Here is a 22,347-nt window from a genome sequence, read left to right as displayed (position 1 = left end):
ATAAAAGTTTTATTTATTTTTTTTATAGTAAGAATGAAATAAAAATGAGGCTTGAGTTGAAGTGAAGTTTTGTTTTCTTTACTTTTCTTATGAGCTATATCACGCAGCTTTTAAAATTTATTCAGCAAAATATCTAGTATTCAACCTGGTCAATAACTTGCAATGTGAAACCCCAAACGCCGGTGGATAACTGATTCGACTCTGCCACTCCAACAGCCTCACATCCTTCATCACGGACACATTACCGGAGGTGTGAGTAGATGAGCTCGAAGCAGAACACGTGAAAACTAATTGCCAGGCCAGCCACGTAAACCACCAGTGTTCCCTGCAATGTGAGAGAACATACTTTTAGGAAACTGCAACATATTTAGTACAAGTATTACCGGTTCACATAATATAGTATATATGATTAGCGAGAGAGAGAGAGAGAGAGAGAGAGAGAGAGAGAGAGAGAGAGAGAGAGATGGATACGTGGATAGATTGATAAGTGGATGGATAGATGGATGGAACGACGGACAGATATATAGATGGATGGATGAGTAGAAAGTATGGCTCACGAAAGCACAGTGAGAAAGTTACCCATAGACTGGAAAGGCTAAGTGAAGATCTGACGGCCATGGTTGTGGGTGGCTTGATGCAGGTGGTCATGTTGGGGGTGTAGCTGTTGATCCAATGGTCGTAGATACCTGCTTCTCTCACTGTTATGATCCTTGAAATATGTGATTATGAATATGTTACCATAAATTTTCACCTTAACTTGGCTCAGATTTTCGTCCTTTTGTAGCTTTGTTCACTTAACTAGTCCTTCATGACTCGCACAATTCTAGTGATAAGCAACAATTACAATTCCATATTGAAAAAGCAGAGATCGCAATTTTAGGGCACGTTAAGGCAAAAACAGAATAGGAAACTGATAACCTATTCATTCAAATAAATTTATTATATATTAATCATGATAAAGTCAAATGATCTTAATCACCTCAGGAGTAACTTGCCAGATCAAGCACATAAAACTGATGAATGATAGCTGACCTGCGGCTGACAGCGTTGATGAGTGGGCTGTCTTTGGGCCCCGTCATGGCAATCATAGAGTTTAGGAACTTCTCACGTGCTAGATAGAAGTCACACATTCCTGTTGACACCAAGAACATAGTTAAATATAGGCAAAATTATTGCCATGAATACTCTATATGACCTTTGAGGTATATCTGTCAGCGGTCATACGATAGATGAATTGAAATTCTCGTAAAATACTGGATGATGAAAATTGAAATCATGGTCAACAAAAGTCAAGCCAGACTGACACTGATACTACCAAACATTGTCTCGGAATAATGCTGACTACAGTTCTTTTAATATGGATCCATTTTCTTAATAGTAAAGAACAAGGGACCACAAGTATATCTCAAGGTCAAGGTCAACCTAAAATTTGTCTTACGTCTCCCAAAAAATAATTAAAAAAGAAAATGCAATGCTTTCATTCTAGGACAATAGGGTTAAGCTGACCTTTTTTTTGTCGCTTGCTCTTGATACTGCTGAGCCATATTTTGCAGTTTAGGTGAGTCCCTAGTTTATTGTATAGGTGTTCTGAGGTACATGATACTCCCATCGCCTCATATAGATATGTTAGTGTAAGGGCAAATTATTGATACACACACACACACATACACACTAGACGCGACAGTGAGAGGACGCGACAGTGAGAGGACATGCCTGGCATCGCTCCGCACTGGGTCAATCTTGGCCCTCAAATGGCTATACCTAAAAAGTAGCTTTAAATGAGTGAGTACTAGGTCCAACTAAATAGTGTTCTAATATAAAAGAGGAAGTTTGAGTAAAAGTGTTGTTCCAATAACACAATACAACGAAGTAGGCAGCAGTGCCAAAACGAGCAAATCAGCTGCTTCAGTGTTGACTGTTCAGTCTGTGACGTAGAGGAATGCAAAACTGTAAGTAGAAGCTTTCTGTTAGTACCTGAAGATGACCACCATCTTTAGGAAATCAACCTTGGAAGGAGTTAAGAAAAGGGACAAAGGTAGAAAGCAAGGAGATGATTTCTACCAGGAAGTGGTGGAAATGGAGAATAAGCTGGTGGAACGAGTATAAAGATGAGAGAAGGCATTTCAAAGTGAAATAGATGAAATTATAAAGCAGTTGCACATGCAGAAGAAAATGAAACTTTAGTAAAGGAGATTAATAAGAAAGACACAACAATAGTGAAATGGCAAGCACAGTTGTCAACCATGAGAGTATTATGGAAGAGTTCAGAAAAGATACAGAGACAATAAGGCAGGCAAGCACTCTGACAGATCATAGCAATGATACTGAGAAGATAACCCAGGTAAATGAAGCAATGCAAAGCTACAAAAATGATGTGGAAACCACATATGCTGAAATGGTGAAAGTAAAGAAAGACTTAGAAACAAGAGTTGAAGAAAAAACTTTAAAAAGGAAGAGAAGAAAGTAATCCAAAAGAATCCAAAATTGGTCAAAGATTCAGCAGACTTCAACAAATCTAAAGTAATCATTGGTATAGAGGAGGAAGAAATAAAAAAAAACAAGATTTTGAGACACAAAAAGCTGATGACAAATGTAATGAACATATTGAAGGAAGTGTCACAGGAAATCTGCAATAAACACAAAGAGGAACACAAAAGGCTAGGGAAATATGAGAGAAATAAATCAAGGCCTCTGAAAGTAACCTTCCAGAGTGTAAACACTGTGGAGGAAATACTGAAAAATGCAAATAAACTTATGGAGAAAATGGACTTCAAAAATGTGTGGATAAATAAATGCCTAACTCAAGAGGAACTTGGATTACTAAAAAAAAAAAGTGGGAGGAGGCAAGAACAATGAATGAGGGAAGATCAGAGGAAGAGAACACTTTTTTTTTTTTTTTTTTTACAAAGTAATTGGATTGCAGGTACGAAAGTGGTACATAAACAGGAGAGAATAAAAAGGAGAAAGATAGTAGACCCAAGTCATGACAAGTATGTAAACAAGATGATTAAGTTGATGTACTCTAATGTAGATGGAATAGTATCTAAATTACTAGAGATGAATGATTATATCAAAGAAAAGGAACCACGTAATGTTTGCCTAACTGAAACAAAATTAACACCAAGGATATCAAACGATACACTAAACGTAGAGGAATACAATATATGGAGAGGAGATAGGAACTTAAAGAAAAGGAGGAATTATAATATTACCAAAGAAAAATCTGCAAGTCAGGGAAATAGAACTAGAGGTACCCTCACAGGTAGAAATGATTGCAGTAGAGATAAGTGCATCTGAAGGGAAAGTAATTGTGGCAAATTTATACATGCCACCCAGATCAAACATCTGGGGAAAAGGCGAATTTGAAGACCTGGCAGAGAAAACAATTCAAAGTTTAAGAACATTACTGCATAGAATGGAGGAGAAATCTGAAAGAATTACAGTATACTAACTGGAAATTTCAATACAAATATAAATTGGAATAGTCTAGATATAAAAAGCCAGGAAAGCTGTTGGGACCAAAAGCTCCTGGACCTTGTGCAGGAGTTTTTCCTAACGCAACAAGTAAAAGAAAGCACCAGAAAAAGTGGACTTGACATACCATCAGTACTAGATCTTATATTTACTAGGCAAGAAAATGATATTGACAGTTTAAAGAATCACCCTCCATTTGGCAAAAGTGACCACGTAGTATTAAATTACAACTTCAGGATTGCATATGACATACAGACAGTTAACAGTAATGAAAGTTACAAAAAAATCCTTAACTACAAAAAGGGCAACTATCATGACCTAAAGAAATACTTCTAAGAAAACAGATTGGGAAAAAAAGGTTAGAGGACAAGATTTAAATGTTATATATAGAAGATTCTGTGAACTTTATGAAATAGGAGTCCAGAAGTACATCCCACAGCACAAAGAAGCAGAAAAGAAAATAAAGAAGTGGTTTAATACAGAATGTAAAAAATCAAAAGAAAAAGGAGATTTGTTGTGGAACAGATACAGAAGACACAATAGTGAAATGGCATATATCAACTATAAACAGGCAAGAAACGATTATACAAGAATAAGGAAAGAAGGCCAAAAACAGTTTGAGGAAGATATCATAAATAAAAGCTGTGATCAATCGAAGTTATTTTACAGCTACATCCGAAGCAAAACCAAAGTTAAAGATAAAATACAATCCATTACAGATGAGGGGATCAACTACACACAAGAGAAGGATATTTATGAGCACTAAATAAGAATTTCCAATCAGTTTTTACATAAGAAAATAATTTTGAGAGGGATTATATGGAACGTGCATGCTCACACATACTACCGGATATACAAATATCAGACAAAGAAATACAGGAGGAGTTAAGTAAATTAGACAAAGGAAAAGGAAATGGTCCTGATGAAATTTCATGTTGGGTGCTGGAAGAATGTGCAAAGGAGTTAGGTAAACCATTATCTTTAATTTTCAAGAAATCCTTGGGACAAGGTAAACTACTTGATATTTGGAAGAAAGCAAACATTGTTCCCTTATTCAAGAAAGGGAATAGACAAAATCCACACAACTACCGACCAGTATCACTGACCAGTGTTGTACGCAAGGTATTAGGAAAGCCAATAAGAAAAGTTTGGGTAAATAATCTAAAAGAACACAATATGATAACAGAAAGACAGTTTGGTTTCAGAAAGTGAAAATCATGTGTTCCAAATTTGTTAAGCTACTATGATAGAGTAACAGAAACATTACAGAACTGAGAAGGATGGGTGGACAGTACCTATTTAGATTTTAAGAAAGCATTTGACAAAAGTACAGCACCAAAGACTTGTATGGAAACTGTACCATCAAGGATGAATCCGAGGCAAGCTGTACTGTTGGATGCAAGATTTTCTCAAAAAATGAGAAATGAGAACAGTACTAAGGGGAAATTACTGATCATGGAGGGAAGTGACTAGCAGAGTTCCACAGGGCTCAGTGCTGGCACCAATTATGTTTTTAGTGTATATAAATGATACGGACAGTAACACTGCAATTGAAAGCTATCTAAATATGTTTGTTGATGATGCAAAAATACGAAGGAGAATTACTAACAGTCTCTTGAGCAGAGCTTCAAGAAGAATTAAATAAACTTCACGTATGGAACAATACATGGCAAATGGAATTCAATGTGGACAAGTGTCATGTAATCAAGTTTGATAAAAGTGGAAAAACACCTGATAGGGATTATAAGTTAGGAAGTAAAACCCTACACACATCAGAAAAAGAGAAGGACCTAGGTGAGATTATCAATAACAGACTACCTCCGGCTGACCACATCAGTGAGAAGGTGCGCAACATCTATACACTGCTTGCAAATATGAGAATAGCATTCACATACATAAATGAAGACATGCTAAGAAAGATAATAATATCATTCATCAGACCAACCCTGGAGTATGTGTCAGAAGTCTGGAGTCCTAATCTCAAAAAACACATAGATAAGATTGACAAAGTTCAAAGGGCCGCTGCAAGATGGGTACCAAGCTTAAGGGATCTAAGCTGCGAAGGAAGACTAGATAAACTGATTCTGCCTACACTACAGGAGAGAAGGAAAAGAGGAGGCATGATTATGCTCTATAAATGCATATCAGGGAAGGAGAAAATAGACATAAATGATTACATAACCTATGGGGATGCATCAGCAAGAGGACACTGCAAGAAAGTGCACAAAAAGAGAGGCAATAAAGACGTAAGGAAATTTAGTTTCCCAAATAAGGCAATTGATCAGTGGAATGCACAACCGAATGAAATAGTGTGTGCCAAAACAATTCATTAATTTAAGGATATGTATGATAATAATGATTTAAGACACAGAACAGTACGAGGTTGACTCATTCCTGTAAAGATAAATTTAGGCAAGAACACACACACACACACACACACACACACACAATCAATCTCTCTCTCTCTCTCTCTCTCTTTCTCGCACCTGTCACTGAGAAGTCCTGTGCCATCAACATCATGGTTACCTCTTCCACGTATATTAGGGTGTGGTCCCCCCTCCTCACTTTCACATCCAGGTTCTTCGTCAGCTCAGAGGCGTCGAAGGTTTGAAATCTACCTTCTTTCTGCAGATTACTAATGTCTCGTAAAACGCCACTCTCAGCCGTCTGCAGGTAGCAAATGACTGTCTTAAAGGCTGTATTTATGGGGCCCACCTTTACTAGGTTAGAACTGGACATATTTTAACGTAAAGTGCTCGCTCGTGTATTTATGTCGCCGATTGCACCAATATTAACCGTCTGGAAGTAATGGAATGAATGTCTTAAAGTGTGATTTATATAGCCTTTCAACAATTACCCCAGAACCAGATATACTGTGACATAAATTCTTCGACAGTTTATGTTTATATTAAAACTGGAAGAATAACCCGTATAATCTGTTTGCGTTGGTGTCATATGGCTTCTCACAGTCCCCTGCAATAAGTCTGGTATTGAGAAATGGCTTGCCCAGAACATGACTTAGTGATACAGATTATGGTAATTTCCTATGTTTATCGTGACCTACATGATCAGACAATTTACCTTAGAATATGTACGAGCCAGGCCTTAGTCACAGTAGGTCCGTTGATTGAGAGAGACAAGTGATAAATCAATGTCCAATGACTTTATGTGCTACTATACTTGCCATTATGAGGTAAATACCAACCTGAATAATGTAAGCCTGACTAGTTCCCTGATGCACTAAAAATGTAATAGGGTTATCCACCACGTCCCTGAGAGACTGTATGGGCATTGGGATGTATCTGACGGCCAGGAGGGACACCAGGTTGCCTGTATAGCTACGTGTCAGCACCACAGTTGTCAGCATCCACACACCCAACACCACACGCTCCCATACCCACCATGTCCTGACAGGGCTGACATCTGAAATAAGCATATGAATTTATTCCAAATTAAAGTATTACTGAGTTATTACTGCACTCTGATAGTTTTCATATGTGGTATCTTGTTTCCTATCTGTTTTTGTAATCATACTTAATATGATTATTTTTTATCCTTATATGCATCAAAATATTCTTTTGCTCTCATGTACCCTTCCTACATTGCCTTCAGCGACAACTTTCCTTAGAATGCAGGTTTGTCATGAATGGTAAATGAAGAACCTAATGAAACTTGGTAATATATGTATGTATATTAGTTGTCATGTACTTCAGCTGTTAACAGTCAGCATGAGACACACCAACGTGATGTTATTATTATTTAAACAAATGATATCGCAGCTTAGGAAGCGCAAGTGGAAATTTTTCTCTTATGGGTGTTTAATTACAAATTTTGTCAGAAGTTTTATCCTGCTATGCTGCTAAGTAGTAACGCATTATGGTACTTTGCAGCTGAATGAGTAGTTTCTTTGTAATCCATACAGTGTGAATACAGCTACCAATATTACCTACAAAGCCATCTCGAGAGTGCTTTCATGAGGGATTTCTCTCATTCTCGCTAATATATATATATATATATATATATATATATATATATATATTTACAGAACAGAGGAAGGAAAAACAAATGAATAAAAAAAAAAAAAATCCATGCACCAGATTACTGGTGTCCGCTGTTCATAAAATATCTGTAACAGTTAGACTTGAACAGCAGTAGGTTGAAGTCTGGAGAGAAACAACTCTGGGGAAGCGAGTTCCAGAGAGATGCAGTTCTGGGAATGAAAGAATTCTGATAGACAAAAGTTCTGCAGTATGGCTGAGTGACATTCCAGTCATGAGCGCTGCCAGCTGCCCGTGTAGCACAAGGGAAGGCATGGAGAGGTGACACCATGGACGCAACTTCGTCTGAGCATTTGCTGTAGAAGTATCTGTAAAATAACGCAAGGGAAGCAACATTGTAGGGGAGGTAGTTTATTAGTAATAGCAGAGTTATTAATAATTCTAACAGCTTTATTCTGAGTTTTGTCTACTTGTTTTAATGCAACCTCTCCATATCCGCTCCACAACGGTGAGCAGTATTCAAGCTGAGAGTGCACATGACTCTTATAAATTATAACTAACTGCTCGTCAGTGAAGAAGTTACGGACTCTGTACAATAATCTATGTTTCTTTGAGGCGGTTTTAGCGAGTGATCTGACATGAGAGGTCCAGCCAAGGGCACTGTTAAGCGAGACGCCAAGAATTTCAATACTTTTGGAAATGGGAATATTTGTAGCATTGAAGGTAATATACGATTCTGGCAATACCTGCCTATTAGTAAATTGTATATATTTTGTTTTACTAGCATTAAATGAGACAAGGTTGTTTTGTCCCCATTCACTAATCGTGGATAAGTCTTGATTTAAAGAGATGGCTGTACTGAGGTAAGAGTTAGAGATATCAGACTTTGCAAATGGATGTCTGAGTGTGAATGAACTATGAAGTGTTGAGTCATCTCCATATGAATGGATGGGATTGTGACAGATAAGAGATCATTAATATGAATGAGGAACAGGGTTGGTGCCAGAACTGATCCCTGCGGCATGCCGGTGTTAACTGAGTGGAAAGTGGAATATACATCATCTACTTTTACTCTTATTTTTCTATTGCTGAGATATGGGGAAATCAAAGGAACAAAAGAGTTAGTCCATAGCAAGGGAGTTTGGACAACAGGGAACGGTGCCACACTCTGTCGAAAGCTTTAGAAATATCCAGGGCTACTACATGAGTTTCACCATGTAGGTCAACTGATTGATGGGTGATATGAGTTAGGAGATTGAGTATGTCAATGGTGGATCTTTCATGGTGATAACCATATTGTCTATTCACTAATTAAGTTGTTGGATTCAAGATGTTTAACTATGTGCTTATTAATTACAGTTTCAAAAACCTTACCAAGAGAAGCTGTGACAGCTATTGGTCTGTAATCAGAGGGGTCAGAGGAACTTCCTTTCTTTGGAATTGGGTGGATATCGGCTTCATTCCACGAATTAGGGAATGAAGAAGTACGTATGCATAGTCTGAATAATTTTGCAAGAACAGAGGTAAGTTCTGGGGAACACTTTTTCAAAACAATTGGCAGGATTCCGTCTGGGCCTGGAGCTTTGTTGGTAGGTAAATTGTCTAGGATAGATTTCACGTACCTTGTCTGTATCTTAAGTGGAACAATGTCGGGAGAGGCAAGTTCGAGTGCTGGGACATTCTGGCTGGCTTCCTCTAAGGTAGAATTTCTGGCAAATGTACTGGCAAAGATATCAGCTTTCCCCCGTGGATCATTTGTAATGTTGCCATCTGGAGATTTTAGTGGGGGAATGGACGATGACTTGTTAAAGTTACTATTGAAAGAATTGAGAGTTGACCAGAATATTCTATTGTCATTAGGGTTGTTAAGTAGTTTTGATGCTTGGTTTTGGAGAAAGTTTGATTTAGCAAGATTTATTACAGCTTTTGCATGGTTTCTAGCAATTTTAAATTGAGAGAGTGATTCAGATGTTTTTTATTTCAAGTAATAGTTATAAGCTGAAGACTTTTGAGCTGTTGCTCTGGCACAGTTGCTATCAAACCATTTTGGAGAGTTAGATCTTTTAGTGAATTGCTGACTTGGTATGAATAAATCCATAGCAGCTAGTATTAAATCGCAAATGTGGGACTGGGTATAATTGACATCACTAGTGAAGAAAGACTGCCAGGGAATGTCAGCAGGATAATTTTTAAATTCATCCCAGTTTGCCCTATCAAAGTGCCATTGGGTCACCCTGACAGGTTCAGAATGGGGAGGTTTGAGAGGGCTAAGTAATGAGGCTTTGATGAGATTGTGGTCAGAGGATCCAAGTGGAGACAATACCTCTATCCTGTGCTGATCTGGATTATTTGTCAGGAACAGATCCAAAAGATGGGCATTATGGTCTGGATTATCTGGTATTCTGGTTGGTTGCTTTACCAGTTGCGTGAGATTAACCCCTAAAGCGCGGCCATCAACAGCCGATCCCCCCCCCCCCCTCCGTGGCGGGGTTGTATCGCGGTCTGAGTACCTGTAGGAAAATATTTGCCAAAAATCAGAGATTAACCCTAGAACATTATAATTTTTATGGCAGATAGTACTTACATTCAGCTTTCTCCTGAGATAGGTGTTGAGCCTTCGTGGACTACCCATGGACTTGTGGAGACTTGCAAAGTTGGGTAACAAAATCTTCACTTTCACACCTCCAGCAACCCGGTTTCCCCTCTACCACAGCCTCAGTCTGTCACAGCACACTTTATACTACAACGTACAGGTAGTTTGGAATCCGTATTTGTACAATAAGCACTGAAAATAAAGCTACAATCAACGGAACGTACGGCCGACATGCAGCGCGGCGGCGGTCTTCCCGTCACTGAACAAACATTTCCCTTTTCACAGCTAAAAACACGTATACTACATTATTTTCCTTCATAGTACTTCCCAAAGGCTTGCACGTCACTATTACGGCCATAAAAATCACTGTCACTGCCAGTATTGTGAAGCGGGAATGAGAAAGACCACCGCGGAGCGATTTTATTCTGCCTTACGCCAGTCACTTTATTCTGGCTCCTGTCGGCCGGTCGCACTTCATTTCTATCGCTCACTTTCACTCTCGCTGTCAGTTTAGTGCCTAATTCATCATAGTGTCACTGTCATTACTTATAAAAATAATATTTTCTACACACCAAACTGTCACTGTCATAACATAGAATACTAAAATATGCTTTCAACTTCTTACACTGGAGTGACTGTCACTCACAATACTTATATTATTACAATGTACAATAATTTATACTGAAATCACTGTCACTGTCAGTGCTTTTACAACTACATACACTAATTTACACTCAACTGACTGTCACTATCAGTACGTACAAGAAAACTAAACACTAGTATCACTGTCACTCTCAGTATTATTTACATATTTTCACCCTTATTTTCAATATCTACGCAGGCTGTGGTAGTCAAAGAAACACGGGTAAGCGCACAGGGGAATCTGACACTCTTTGCACTGCAAGGAGGTGCGTCTAAAAGTTCGTTCTTGTCGGTTTGTGTGGCTGCAAACATAGCACCTCCTCAGTGCTTTCCCCCTCTTGGCAGTGCTAGGCAGTGGCTCCAGGCGGTGTCGCTGAAGGTAGTCCTGGCACTGTAGGCGGTCTGGAGGTGTCTATGAGTGGCGCCTGGCACCTGATGGCAGTACCTGCCCAAAACGCTGAAGCAGCTGGTAGACACAAGTCTTAGAAAACCGCCTGAGAGAGTAGTTAGCTGACTTCCTGTTCTTGATCTTATACAGGATGAAGGCGTTCAGCATGCACATATCCAGCAAGTGCAAGAACACCTTCCTGTACCAGCGACGGTTCCTCCTCAGGCAGTCAATCTCTCCGATCATCATATTGGACTTGTCCACCAGCCGCATATTGACGTTGTAGTCAATTACAGCATCAAGCTTCATCACAGGATCGCCAGTCCTTCTGTCGACCTTCCCTGTGGCTTGCATTTCCCCCTTGTGAACTGTGGTGAGCACATTGACGATTCTCTTATCGTGCCACCGTATCACCAAAATCTTGTTGGATTTCTTCAGGTGCACGTCTCCCTGCTTTGATCTTTCAGCCTCGGGGAAGGCAGGGTAGTGTGCCCTATTGCTCCTGACAGTGCCACAGGATCCGACGCCGTGCTCTGAAAGGTACTTGACGAGTTTGGGTGCTGTATAATAATTGTCCGTATACAGGACATGATTCCCGCCAAAGTACTTTTCCAGAAGCACTTTCACCACAGAGCCAGAGAATCCAAGGAGGTCAGTCTTGTCCAAGTCCACATTGCTGGCGGTGTAGATAACGAAGTCTAGGATGAACCCCGTCTTGCAGTCGCACAGCACGAAAAACTTTATTCCAAAGCAGTGGCATTTGCTTGGAATATACTGCACGAACCGAAGACGGCCCCTGAACAAAACCAAGGACTCGTCGATCACTACTTTCTTGAAGGGCTGAAGGAACGTCATAAACTTGTCCTTGATCATGTTCAGGATTTCCCTCACTTTCCATAGGGGGTCAGTCTGGGAAGGCTCATCGTTGTTGGCAAAGTGAAGGTACGTCATGAGTTGCCTGAAACGATCCCGAGTCATGTACTTGTTGAAGATGGGTGTGGGGCAAAGATCGTCAGCACTCCAGTACTCCTCGAGCTTGTGCTTCCAGTTATGTGGCATCAGAAGCATCAAGCCGATGAATTCAAATAGTTCCCGGATCGTCACAGAAACCCATGCTGCCATCCGCGACTTGGATGGCATTGCACCTTCACCTTGACGAACTGCAGCACATTGTCCTTCGTTCCTGTTCGTCTTGGTACAAATCTGCTCCATGACTTCGTCATCCAGGAAGGCCAACAAGTAGTACAAGCATTCACCACCCTCAGGGACAGGGAAGTCAGCCTGGATCCCACACCCAGTGGAATCAAAGGGCAGATCCTCTGGCACAAAATCAGAGCCCTCAGACCACACGAAGGCGTCCAGAGTGCCCTGCCTAGGCTGGGAGTGGGTGGGTGCGGCGGGGGGTGAGGCAGGCCGTGTGGCAGTGGGTGAGGCAGACGGTGAGGCAGTGGGTGAGGCAGGCCGTGTGGCAGCGGGTGAGCTAGGTTGGGCCTGTGCGGTGATGGTGGTGGTGGTGGGGAGACTGGGAGAAGGTAGGCTGGGTGGTGAGCTGCCTAGTGCGATAAACCTTACCACTAATTTTAGCACTAGGAGACACTTTCCTACTCATGCCAGCACGAACACGGGGCCTACGGAAACCTCTACGAATACCAGACTGCCTACTTCCCTTCCGAGGTGGTGGAGACTCCGATGACTCAGGAGAAAGCACAGCAGACAAAGATGACAAGAGAATGGGGCTGGGGATGCGAGGCGGTATGGCGGCGGCGTGGCCTGAGGTTGGGGACAATGGCCGGCCTGAGGAGAACAATGGCTGGGAACCGGGGTTACCACTTCGCTTCCTCTTGGCCCCCTTGCCATACGCCACTCCCTTCTGCACTGGAGCCTTGCCTGACGAGGTGCTAGGCACAGCAATTGTCTCTTCCTGCACCTCAGACTCAGCACTTGATAAAGTGTCTGATTCAGCAAGGCTCAACAACACCGCAACGTCACTACCGTAGTCCATAGAGGCTTTCAGTAATTCTAGGCCTATAGCAGACTCACTCAGGCCCTTTCCACTCCCTAGTAAGGGTTTTGACGGGGTAGAGGTCACAAAGCCCTTTTTCGGAGGGCTTGAAGGCACTGACTCGGAAGAGCTAGAATTCGACATGATGTCACCTTGAAAGCCTGCGGTAAACTGACGCTAAACAGGGGCAAACTGCGTGAAAAAAAGCTAGTGTGACAACTGGGGAAACAAGCGTTTCCAATTAGCATAAAGTGCTTGCGAGAGGAAGGCACAGATTGACATTTCTGAGCAGCCCACGCACTGCCATATATCACGGCGAGGGTGGCCGGGCCGCGGTGCGTGGGTGGGTAAAAAAAAAGATACTTGGCAACAATGGAGGTCAATGGTACGAAGGTCAAGTGTGCTAATAGTAGCTAAAGCGTGGCGGTACTGGTAGACAATACCAGCTTGAACCTGCTTGCCCGCGGTTATTCAAAATTCACTCGAATCGCAAATGCGACGATCTGCCGTTATGTCCTTTTTGGCGAGCGTCGCAAATGCGACGCCCCGCGTTTTAGGGGTTAAACGATCCTGCAAACAGCTCGCACTCTAGACCAGCATCGTCAGTCCTGGCAGAATGCCAGGCTCCATTAACCTTTGGGCTACAAAAATGGAGAGAATTTACATATATGTTTGTTACAGTGTCACAAACAACATATGAAATAATAAACAAATCAGACGTTCTTAGGCGATTTTCATAGTTTTTTCGATTTCCTCGAAAGCTATTGGACGTATCAACATGAAACTTGCACAGATGAAACATCATAAACTTCTGCATATAGGCATGTCCTTGGCAACTGCACATCATGGGAAAAATTTTTCACTGTGATGTTGGGAAATTATGAGAAGCTAGTTTTCACGTAAATAAGGTTTATTCAGGCTTCATTTCTGTACATTTATTCATCTTTTATGTTTTTTTTCTTATAGTATAACCGTGAATAAAGATGAAGGGAAGCGATTTATAACACTATAAGCACTTTTCGAGGCTAAACTTGGCCATAGAAACTTTTCCCTTGCCACGCAAGCTGAGCCAGCCTGAACAAGGTTTTGGTTCTGTGTGTGGAAACAAACCTTGTTCGAAACTTATGGTGCGCAAGGGGGTTAAGACTTTATTACAAGGGATCGAGCAAATGCAATTAGATGCCATGATCAAGAGTCCAAAATAACTGTACGACCACACATGGTGGTAGGATGGCAATACTACCCTTAACCCTTCCGTGGCCGAAGGCCCGGAATTCAGTGCATGCCAGGCCGACTCCGGAGCCATTTTTTGAAGTTTCGAAAATTGTTTTTTTTTTTCTTGCCATCTTGAAGAGAAAGTTCAGATGCACCTAACAGTGCAAATCCCAGCTTCCAAGATGCATTTTGTGGCTTGCAATGGAGCGTGGAAGTTGCAGAATTATCGGGAACTGATATCGCCACCCACGGGACTGCCGCAACGCAACTGGGCAGGTGTTGTTATTTTTTTTGTTACCTCCCAAAACAATGCGAATGGTGCTGAAATGTTGTGCATATACGAGATATGATGATATCGAATGATTTCAGTACATACTCTGATAGGAATGGCTGGAAAAAAATATGATGTAAATACTTTTTCACCTTTTTGATATAAAATATGTTTATGGTAGTTTCGAGTTATTTTTTAAGTTATCGTTGTGCTCGTGCTTGGAAAAGGGAGCAAAAGAGTTGAATTTTCAGTCCTAAATGAGAAAATTGCACGTCCTCCGAGGCTAGGCTCTGCCACAGGATTGAAAGTGGAGGGTCAGATCCGATTGGCAATGCGGAAGTTGAATCACAACTTCGAGCTCCCGCACCACGAGCATGGCTAAAAATAGAATCGAAATGCAGTTTCAGACCTAAGAATAAGTCTAATTATTATGATTACAGATACAAAGCAGAAAGAAATATGTTTACAGACGGGGGAAAACGTATATTTTCGGTAATGTTCATCTTTCTCTATCATTTTACGTTCATCTTTCTCATTTTACCTTGTTATTTTCGCAACATATATTGCTGTCTCGTAAACAGGGTGGTTGTGTGTGTTTTGCAAGGGAGGAAAAAGATTGTATTTTCTGTCTGGGTCGAGATAATGGGTGTAACTATGTGTTTTTAGGCATGGCCACGAGCGAAAAAGTCGTACATCCACTCGTCACGACAGCAGGTGGTGAACTGACAGATGATATGTGAGAGGGTGAAGTCAAGGTCACTCTCATGTCCCAGATTTTCGTTCACTTCCCGAGGGTTTTCACAGTTTTCTACGAGTTGCACTGGATCAAATGATCCAAACCATTACAGCAAACCTGAGCAAACAGGTAAAGATATCTATAAAAAAATGTATTTTTCACTTATCATGTCTTTTCTGTATGTGCCTGTATTACTTCATAATCGTAAACAGGTGGTTGTGTGTGTTTTGCAAGAGAGGACAAAGATGATATGTTCTGCCTGGGTCGAGATAATGGGTGTAGTTGTGCTTGTTTAGGCATGGCCAGGAGCGGAAAAATCAAAAATCCACTTATCACAGCAGCAGGCTCTGAACTGTTCAATGAGGTGTATGAGAGTGTAGTGTAGGTCTGTGTGAAGACGTTCAGAACGTTCGTTCACTTCCCAAAATTTTTGCAGTTTTTTATAGGCTGCGCTCAAATGACGCCGGCGGCCATTTATCAGCTAAACGTCATTCGACGCCGGCAGCCACGGAGGGGTTAAAGTGATGACTTCCATCATAACATATAGGACAAGCTGGAGGTCTTACCTTGTTGTAACAGCACTCGAACAAAGCTGGATGCCTTCACCACTAGCCCTGTATGATGACAAGCCTGGATTTGTAGACAGGAGGGAAATATTGTCATTACTGCAAGGACCCCGAACAAAGTCGTCAGAAGTGGTGCCCAAACACGAGGACCCAGGGGTAGTAGGAAGCTCCAGGGGTTCACCTCAGGCTTGCCACGACCCACGATCATCCTGTGGTACATAATGTTGACTGGGAAGGTGAAGTCCACTACCTTGGCTCTTGCAGCAGTGATGTCAAAGAGGCCAAGGCTAATGTCCACTTCCTGAAATGAAGAGATAATTAGTATATGAAGTGCAATGCTCTCAGGTACCTCAAAATCACACATACCTTCCAAACTGCCTTTCTTTATATCAGTGTATGATGATTGTTTGTTTTGTGCTGGTCGTGTTATCTACCTGTCCTTCTTTCAGACTGTGTTTGCATCTCTATTACCATGAAGCTGACCTTCAATGAATTGATTTAATGGCAAAATATACAGAAAATACAGTGTTTTGATTCACATCTGATACATATTGATGAAAGGATGTCAATGGACCTACTTCCCGCACTGACATTCCGATCATGCCAGTCCAAGATCCATCAGGCTGTTCCACTCCCCACGCTCTGTCAGCAGGGGTCACATAATCGTATCTGCAATGTTAATGACAGGAAAAGAATTTTTTTTTTTTTTATGTGTCTGATGCTGGGCCTAGGCTTCACAGCCTGCTTTCAAGGCTCAGTAATCCTACATACTGCACACCTCTACATGTCACCACTTCGGCGCTAACACCCACCGTCCATATTGAATACATGCTAGGGCTGTCTCATACAGGACTGGTGTCTTGGTATTAGAGGGGGTATTTTTACGACATGTTGGAGGGGCTTTTGGTAGATCAGTAAAGGCTGATTCTTATGAAATTCAAATCCTTAAACTGTTCCCTGCCCCAGTGTGATTTCAACCTGGGACCTTTAGAACTCCAGGGCACACGTGCGTGTGTGTATGAATGCCTGCATGTGCATTTGAGTGCCTGCACACCCATGTGTGTGTGTGTGTAATTCACCGGGTCGGTCAGGATCACTTGATGGTCGTGATGGTCAGCTTTTACCCTCCCGGAAGGGAGCTGAGAGCTCATATAGTCCGATCTAAGGGCAAGGCTGTGACCTTCTGCACACACCCGTCCCCTTGCTCAAGGGGGACAGTAACCACCCACTTCGTCAGTGAAACTTTTCGCAACCTGAGCAAGGCGCGAACTCCCGTCCACCAGTTGGCAAGCGGGAACGTTACCACTGCACCAGCGAGCGGTGTGTGTGTGTGTATGTGTGTGTGTGTGTGTGTGTGTGTGTGTGTGTGTGTGTGCCTGCACACTAATGTTAGACAGTAAGGACACTGACTGGCAATTCATGATTGTGTGGTAGGTGGGAGCACCCATCATCGACCCACTTAGTGTAGTGGTACTCTGTTTTCAGGGTAGCTTTTACATCGAATGGCTAACAAAAGCATTTTCAATGCTGGGTGGTAACCTTATAACCAACCGATACGTGTTCCCTACCTGATAGCATGTGGGTTGGCGGAGGGTTAGTGCCCCTTCTCGGAAAACAGTTAACTAAAAATATGAACAAAAACCCTTGGACCAGGACTGACAAAAAGATGACGACCAAGGACCTAACAAAGGAAATGATGCAGATGGCAACATGGAATGTAAGGGGTACAAATGATGAGGTGAAAGAGAGAGATTGTTCAGGTGCTTGAGGGTGAGAAAGTGGGTGTATGTGGATTTACTGACACTAAATGGGGAGGAGAGAAAGTGAGAGAATGGGAGTATGGATGGGGTATATGTGCAGGAGTAGGTGAGAATGAGAGGACAAAAGAATGAGTGTGTATTGTTGTAACAGATGGAAGGAGAATATATGAGAGTATGGATCAGTTGGCTTACATATTGTGTGGGTAAGATTGAAAGGTGGACTACAAATGTGGGTGATTGTGTGCATGTATGCGCCAACGCAAGATCGTGCAAGCTGAATAAGAGAAGAGTTCTAGACAAATGTAGAATTGTGCATGGAAAAGTTTGAAAGGAATGAGAGACTGTTTTTGATTGGTGATATGAATGGTAAAGTAGGGAATGTGAAGGTGGATGGAGTAGTTGGTGAGTGGAGTGTGCCTGCTGAGATAGATGAGAATGGCAGTGCTTTAGTGGACATTTGTGCCGGGAGGGGGTTGGCGATAGCCAATACCCTCTTCAGGCACAAAATGATCCACAATTATGCATAGCGAGTGATGAGAAGGGTGGGTGGTGAAGTGAATGAAAGGAAGGCAAAAATCGATTATGTGTGTGTAGATGAAAGGATGCGAGGATGTGTAATGGATGCTAGAGCATATGGAGGTTGGGGAGTGGACTTTCTGACCACCAGTTGATGGTGGTCAGGATCAAGGTCCAAGTAAAATGGGGAAATAGAAGAAGGGAAGGACTGGAGGAAGGAGTAGATGCAAGTAGAGAGGAAAGGTTACAAGAGGATGAGAAAAAGGCAGAATATAAGGGAGAAGTGGAGGAACGATTGGGTAAATATGAATTGGAGCAGATGGAGGACGTGGAAGGTGTGTGCAAGATATTCACAGAAGAAATATGTGCAGCATGTTAGGTGCTGTGTGGGGTGAAGAGAAGACGAAACGGGGGTGCATGGAACAGCATGGTGGAATGAAGAGATGAGACTGGCTGTGGCACAAAAGAAGAAAGCATATAATGAATGGATGAGAAATAGGGGCATGGAAGAAGTTGAGGGACGGAAGAGAGAGTTGTATGAAGAAAGAGAGAGATGAAAAGATTGTGAAAGATAGTAAGGAGAGAATGGAGGAGGACTTTGGAAGGAATTTGAGTGTAAAGTGGAGGGACTGCAAGAAAATGTTCTGGAAAGAGGTAGAGTTAGACAGGGTGGCAATGAAGTTAGTAGGGGAGTGGAAGATAAAAATGGTAGATTACTAATGGAGAAGGGCGAAAAAGTGAGCAGATGGAGAGAACACTTTAAGGAATTGTTGAACAAAGAGAATGAAATTAATGTGAGTATAAGTGGCTGGGGAATGCCTGGGAGAAAGAGGGAGGTAAGAAGACAGGAAGAAATCAGTAGGATGTAAGTTGTGGAAGCACTGAAGAAAGTCAAAATGGAGAAAGCCCCAGGAATGGATGGAGTGTGTGGTGATATGCTGAAGCATGGGGGAGAGATGGTAGTAGAATGGATGTGGAAGATGTGTAGATTGGCCTGGGAGGAAGGTAGAGTCCCAGAGGATTGGAAGTCAGGTATAATTACTCCTTTTTACAAAGGGAAAGGGGAAAAAAGAAGTGTGTGGTAATCGGAGGGGCTTTTGTCTTCTTAGTGAAATAGAAAAAGTATATGGTAGCATACTTATTGACAGAGTTAGGGAAATAACAAAGAAATTAGCTGGAGAAGAACAGGGAGGTTTAGGAAAGGAAGAGATTGTGTACATCAGATATTCATTCTTAGATCTTTAGTGAAAATGTTTCTGGAGAAGGGAAAGAAGTTGTATGCAGCCTTCATAGATTTGGAGAAAGCATATGACAGGGTGGATAGACAAGGATTATGGAAAGTATTAAGAATATACGAAGCAGAGGGGAAGTTGTCGAATACTGTGAAGAGTATGTATGAGGATGCTAAGGCTGCAGTGCATGTGGATAGTGAAGTGAGTGATTTTTTCTGTTTGAAGGTTGGGTTGAAACAGGGATGTGTCATGTCTCCATGGCTGTTTAATCTGTACATGGCTGTGGTTATAAAAGAGATATACAAGGTAGGGCAGTGGATGCTGGAGTGGCCCTTAGAGGGCAGTGTTTGAAAACTCCCTGTACTGTTGTTTGCAGATGATACTGTGTTGTTAATTGAAGACGAAGGGGAGCTACAAGGCTTGCTGGATGAGCTTGGAAGAGTGTGTAAGAAACGGAATCTAAAGGTGAATGTAGGGAAGAGGAAAGTTATGGTCTTCGAGAGAAGTGAAGTCAGTGAATGTACAGTGAGGTTGGATGAGGAGGATGTGGAAAATGTCAGTACGTTTTAGTACTTGGGTAGTATTATGAGTAAGGATGGATGTTTGGAGGGTGAAGAGCTTGGAAGGGTACAACAAGGAAGAAAGGTAGCTGGTTCCTTAAAAGCAGTGATAAGAAACAGGGAAGTTAGCATGGAAGTGAAAAAGTTACTACATGACAGTACTGTGATACCAACTCTAACTTATGGAAGCGAAGCTTGGACGTTGTTGGAAGGACACAAGTCAAGAGTGAGAGCAATGAAATTGATTTATTTGAGAGGAGCCTGTGGAGTCACATGGAGAGACAGACTGACAAATGAGGATATAAAGGAGCGCTGTGGCGTGGATGTGGATGTGATGAGAAGCGTTAGGAGAAACACACTGAGGTGGTTTGGCCATGTGGAGAGAATGGAGAGTGAGAGACTGACGAGAAGAGTGTATGTGTGAGGTGGAGACGGAGAGAGGTAGGGGGAGGCCAAGGATTAGATGGAGGGATGGAGTGGAGAGGTATATGAGAGAGGGGTGTGTGAGTTGGAAGCAGGGCAGTGAAATGGCGCGGGACAGGGTGACGTGGAGGCGATTTGTTTGTGCTCACCTCGTATGGGATTAAGGCGTCTTGCAATAGATAGATTAATAGAGTTAAACAAGTTTCCTTACACAATAGCCTCTTAGGCAATAGATAGGGGCGCTCACAATGCACACACATGATAAGATCATAGGAGGAGTGAACAACATGAAGGTCAATCAATATGGTAAACATGTGCCCAGATACCAGTGCTCGACACATGTACTATTGCGGACAGGAGTTCTTAACCACCCTCGACCAGCCAACCTGTGTATGTGGCAGCGTCGCATTCACGAGCACAGAAGTTGCCTTCGGTGCATTTCTGTCGAAAAATATTCCTTCAGCTTTGGGCTTCTACTAATGGATAAAGCAATAGTAATATTTACTTTGAAGGTTTGACTCTGATAACACGAATATATCATACTGATTATTTAATAACTTGTTTCTCGTATAGAGCCAAGCAAGTGATAAATATTTATATTTGGTTCCACTCCACGACTTCCTGTAGGTCTGAACCAGCGAACACAGTGAACAAGTTCGAAGCATTCATTTGTTAACAGGAGAGAGAGAGAGAGAGAGAGAGAGAGAGAGAGAGAGAGAAAGAGAGTAGCGGGTGCCCGTGAATTTTAGAGGAATGAGGTGGAGAAATGAGGTGCTCAACACAGTTAAACAGAGAGTTTTCCTTTCGTTTCGGTTGGCTTCCTATGCTTAAATGGCTAAATGAAGGTAAATTATGAAATATAATAACTGGATGACGAAGTGGTAATAGAGTCTGGCTAATGGTTGTTTGGTGCAAGGTGTGCACTGTGCAGTGGTAAGCCTAATTCCAGGCAACGGTGGCTGTTAAAAGTTGGATATTTTAGGTCTCATTTATTTTAAATATTTCCATGTATGTTTACAGTACGTGTATGCCCCTATGGACCTATTTTCATTAATGACTTTTTTTTCAAAGACGCCTATTTCCCTACGTAACCTATTTTCCCCCGAACTAATTTTCCCCATTGATGTATTTTCTCCCCACGGACCAATTTTTCCGTCGACCTTGAATCCCTCTATGAATGCAGGTTTCCTACATGGTCGTATACCCATGGATGTATCTTTCACAATGAACCTATTTTCCCCATAAACCTGTTATCCGACGTGGTTATATCACCCACTGATGCGTGCAGTTGAAACACAGACCTCCTAACCAACAGACGTATTGCTCGATGGACCTGTTGTAACTCACTGGATATATATACCTACTTCAGCATGATTCCAAAATAATATCCCCTGTGGACCAATTTTCCCAACTCGGACATTAACTCAATTCACCTAATCCCAGTGGCCTGTTTTCCCACAATCCGTTCATCCATCTACACACCCACCCATCAACGAACATATCCACAACCTTACTCAATACAGTATGTCTCAAAAGTAGGACGACACAAACCCGTCTCTTGCCTTGTCCTACAGGTAGCCCCACCACCCACCTCACTTAAACAATGCACGAACCCCACTCCACTCCACTTAATCAGCCCAACAACCCTTTCCCTCCCTTTCGCCCACTCACTCCACCTAGTCCGCCTGTGAAACAACCAGCCTACACTAACCAATCCACCCACCCAGTTACCAACCTACCAATCCGCATATCATGCTCCACAAGTCAGATGATTCTCAATTCAACACACACACACACACACACACACACACACACACACACAGAGGCGGGGTGGATTTCCTTACACGAAAGATGAGTCTCACCGCTTAACTCAGTCTGTCGATAGAAAATAGTACCGGGTACTCTTTACAGGGAGTTTGTCAGGCCGTAGATAATGGGCTTCATTCCGGCTACATACATGACGGCGATATG

The 22,347-nt window shown here is 42.1% G+C and overlaps 1 protein-coding gene across 1 annotated transcript in view; it reads right to left on the bottom strand.

The window, feature by feature from the left end:
* Positions 1-241: 241 nt before the first annotated feature.
* The window catches only part of LOC145397047 (uncharacterized), a 26,346-nt gene continuing 4,240 nt past the window's right edge, over positions 242-22,347 (bottom strand). The window contains exons 2-7 of the mRNA XM_080270262.1: positions 15,886-16,186; positions 6,680-6,897; positions 5,961-6,141; positions 1,033-1,132; positions 580-709; positions 242-325 (exon numbers count right to left, since the gene is read on the bottom strand). Of these exons, the coding sequence (XP_080126388.1) occupies positions 242-325; positions 580-709; positions 1,033-1,132; positions 5,961-6,141; positions 6,680-6,897; positions 15,886-16,186 (1,014 nt within the window). The remainder of the gene's footprint in view (positions 326-579; positions 710-1,032; positions 1,133-5,960; positions 6,142-6,679; positions 6,898-15,885; positions 16,187-22,347) is intronic.

Source organism: Coenobita brevimanus, chromosome 40, assembly GCF_032717465.1.
Source record: "Coenobita brevimanus isolate Jiangsu-jjx chromosome 40, ASM3271746v2, whole genome shotgun sequence".
NCBI classification, from domain to species: domain Eukaryota; kingdom Metazoa; phylum Arthropoda; class Malacostraca; order Decapoda; family Coenobitidae; genus Coenobita; species Coenobita brevimanus.
The sequence above is the reverse complement of the archived record's forward strand: the minus strand, read 5'-3'. Positions and strand labels throughout refer to the sequence as shown.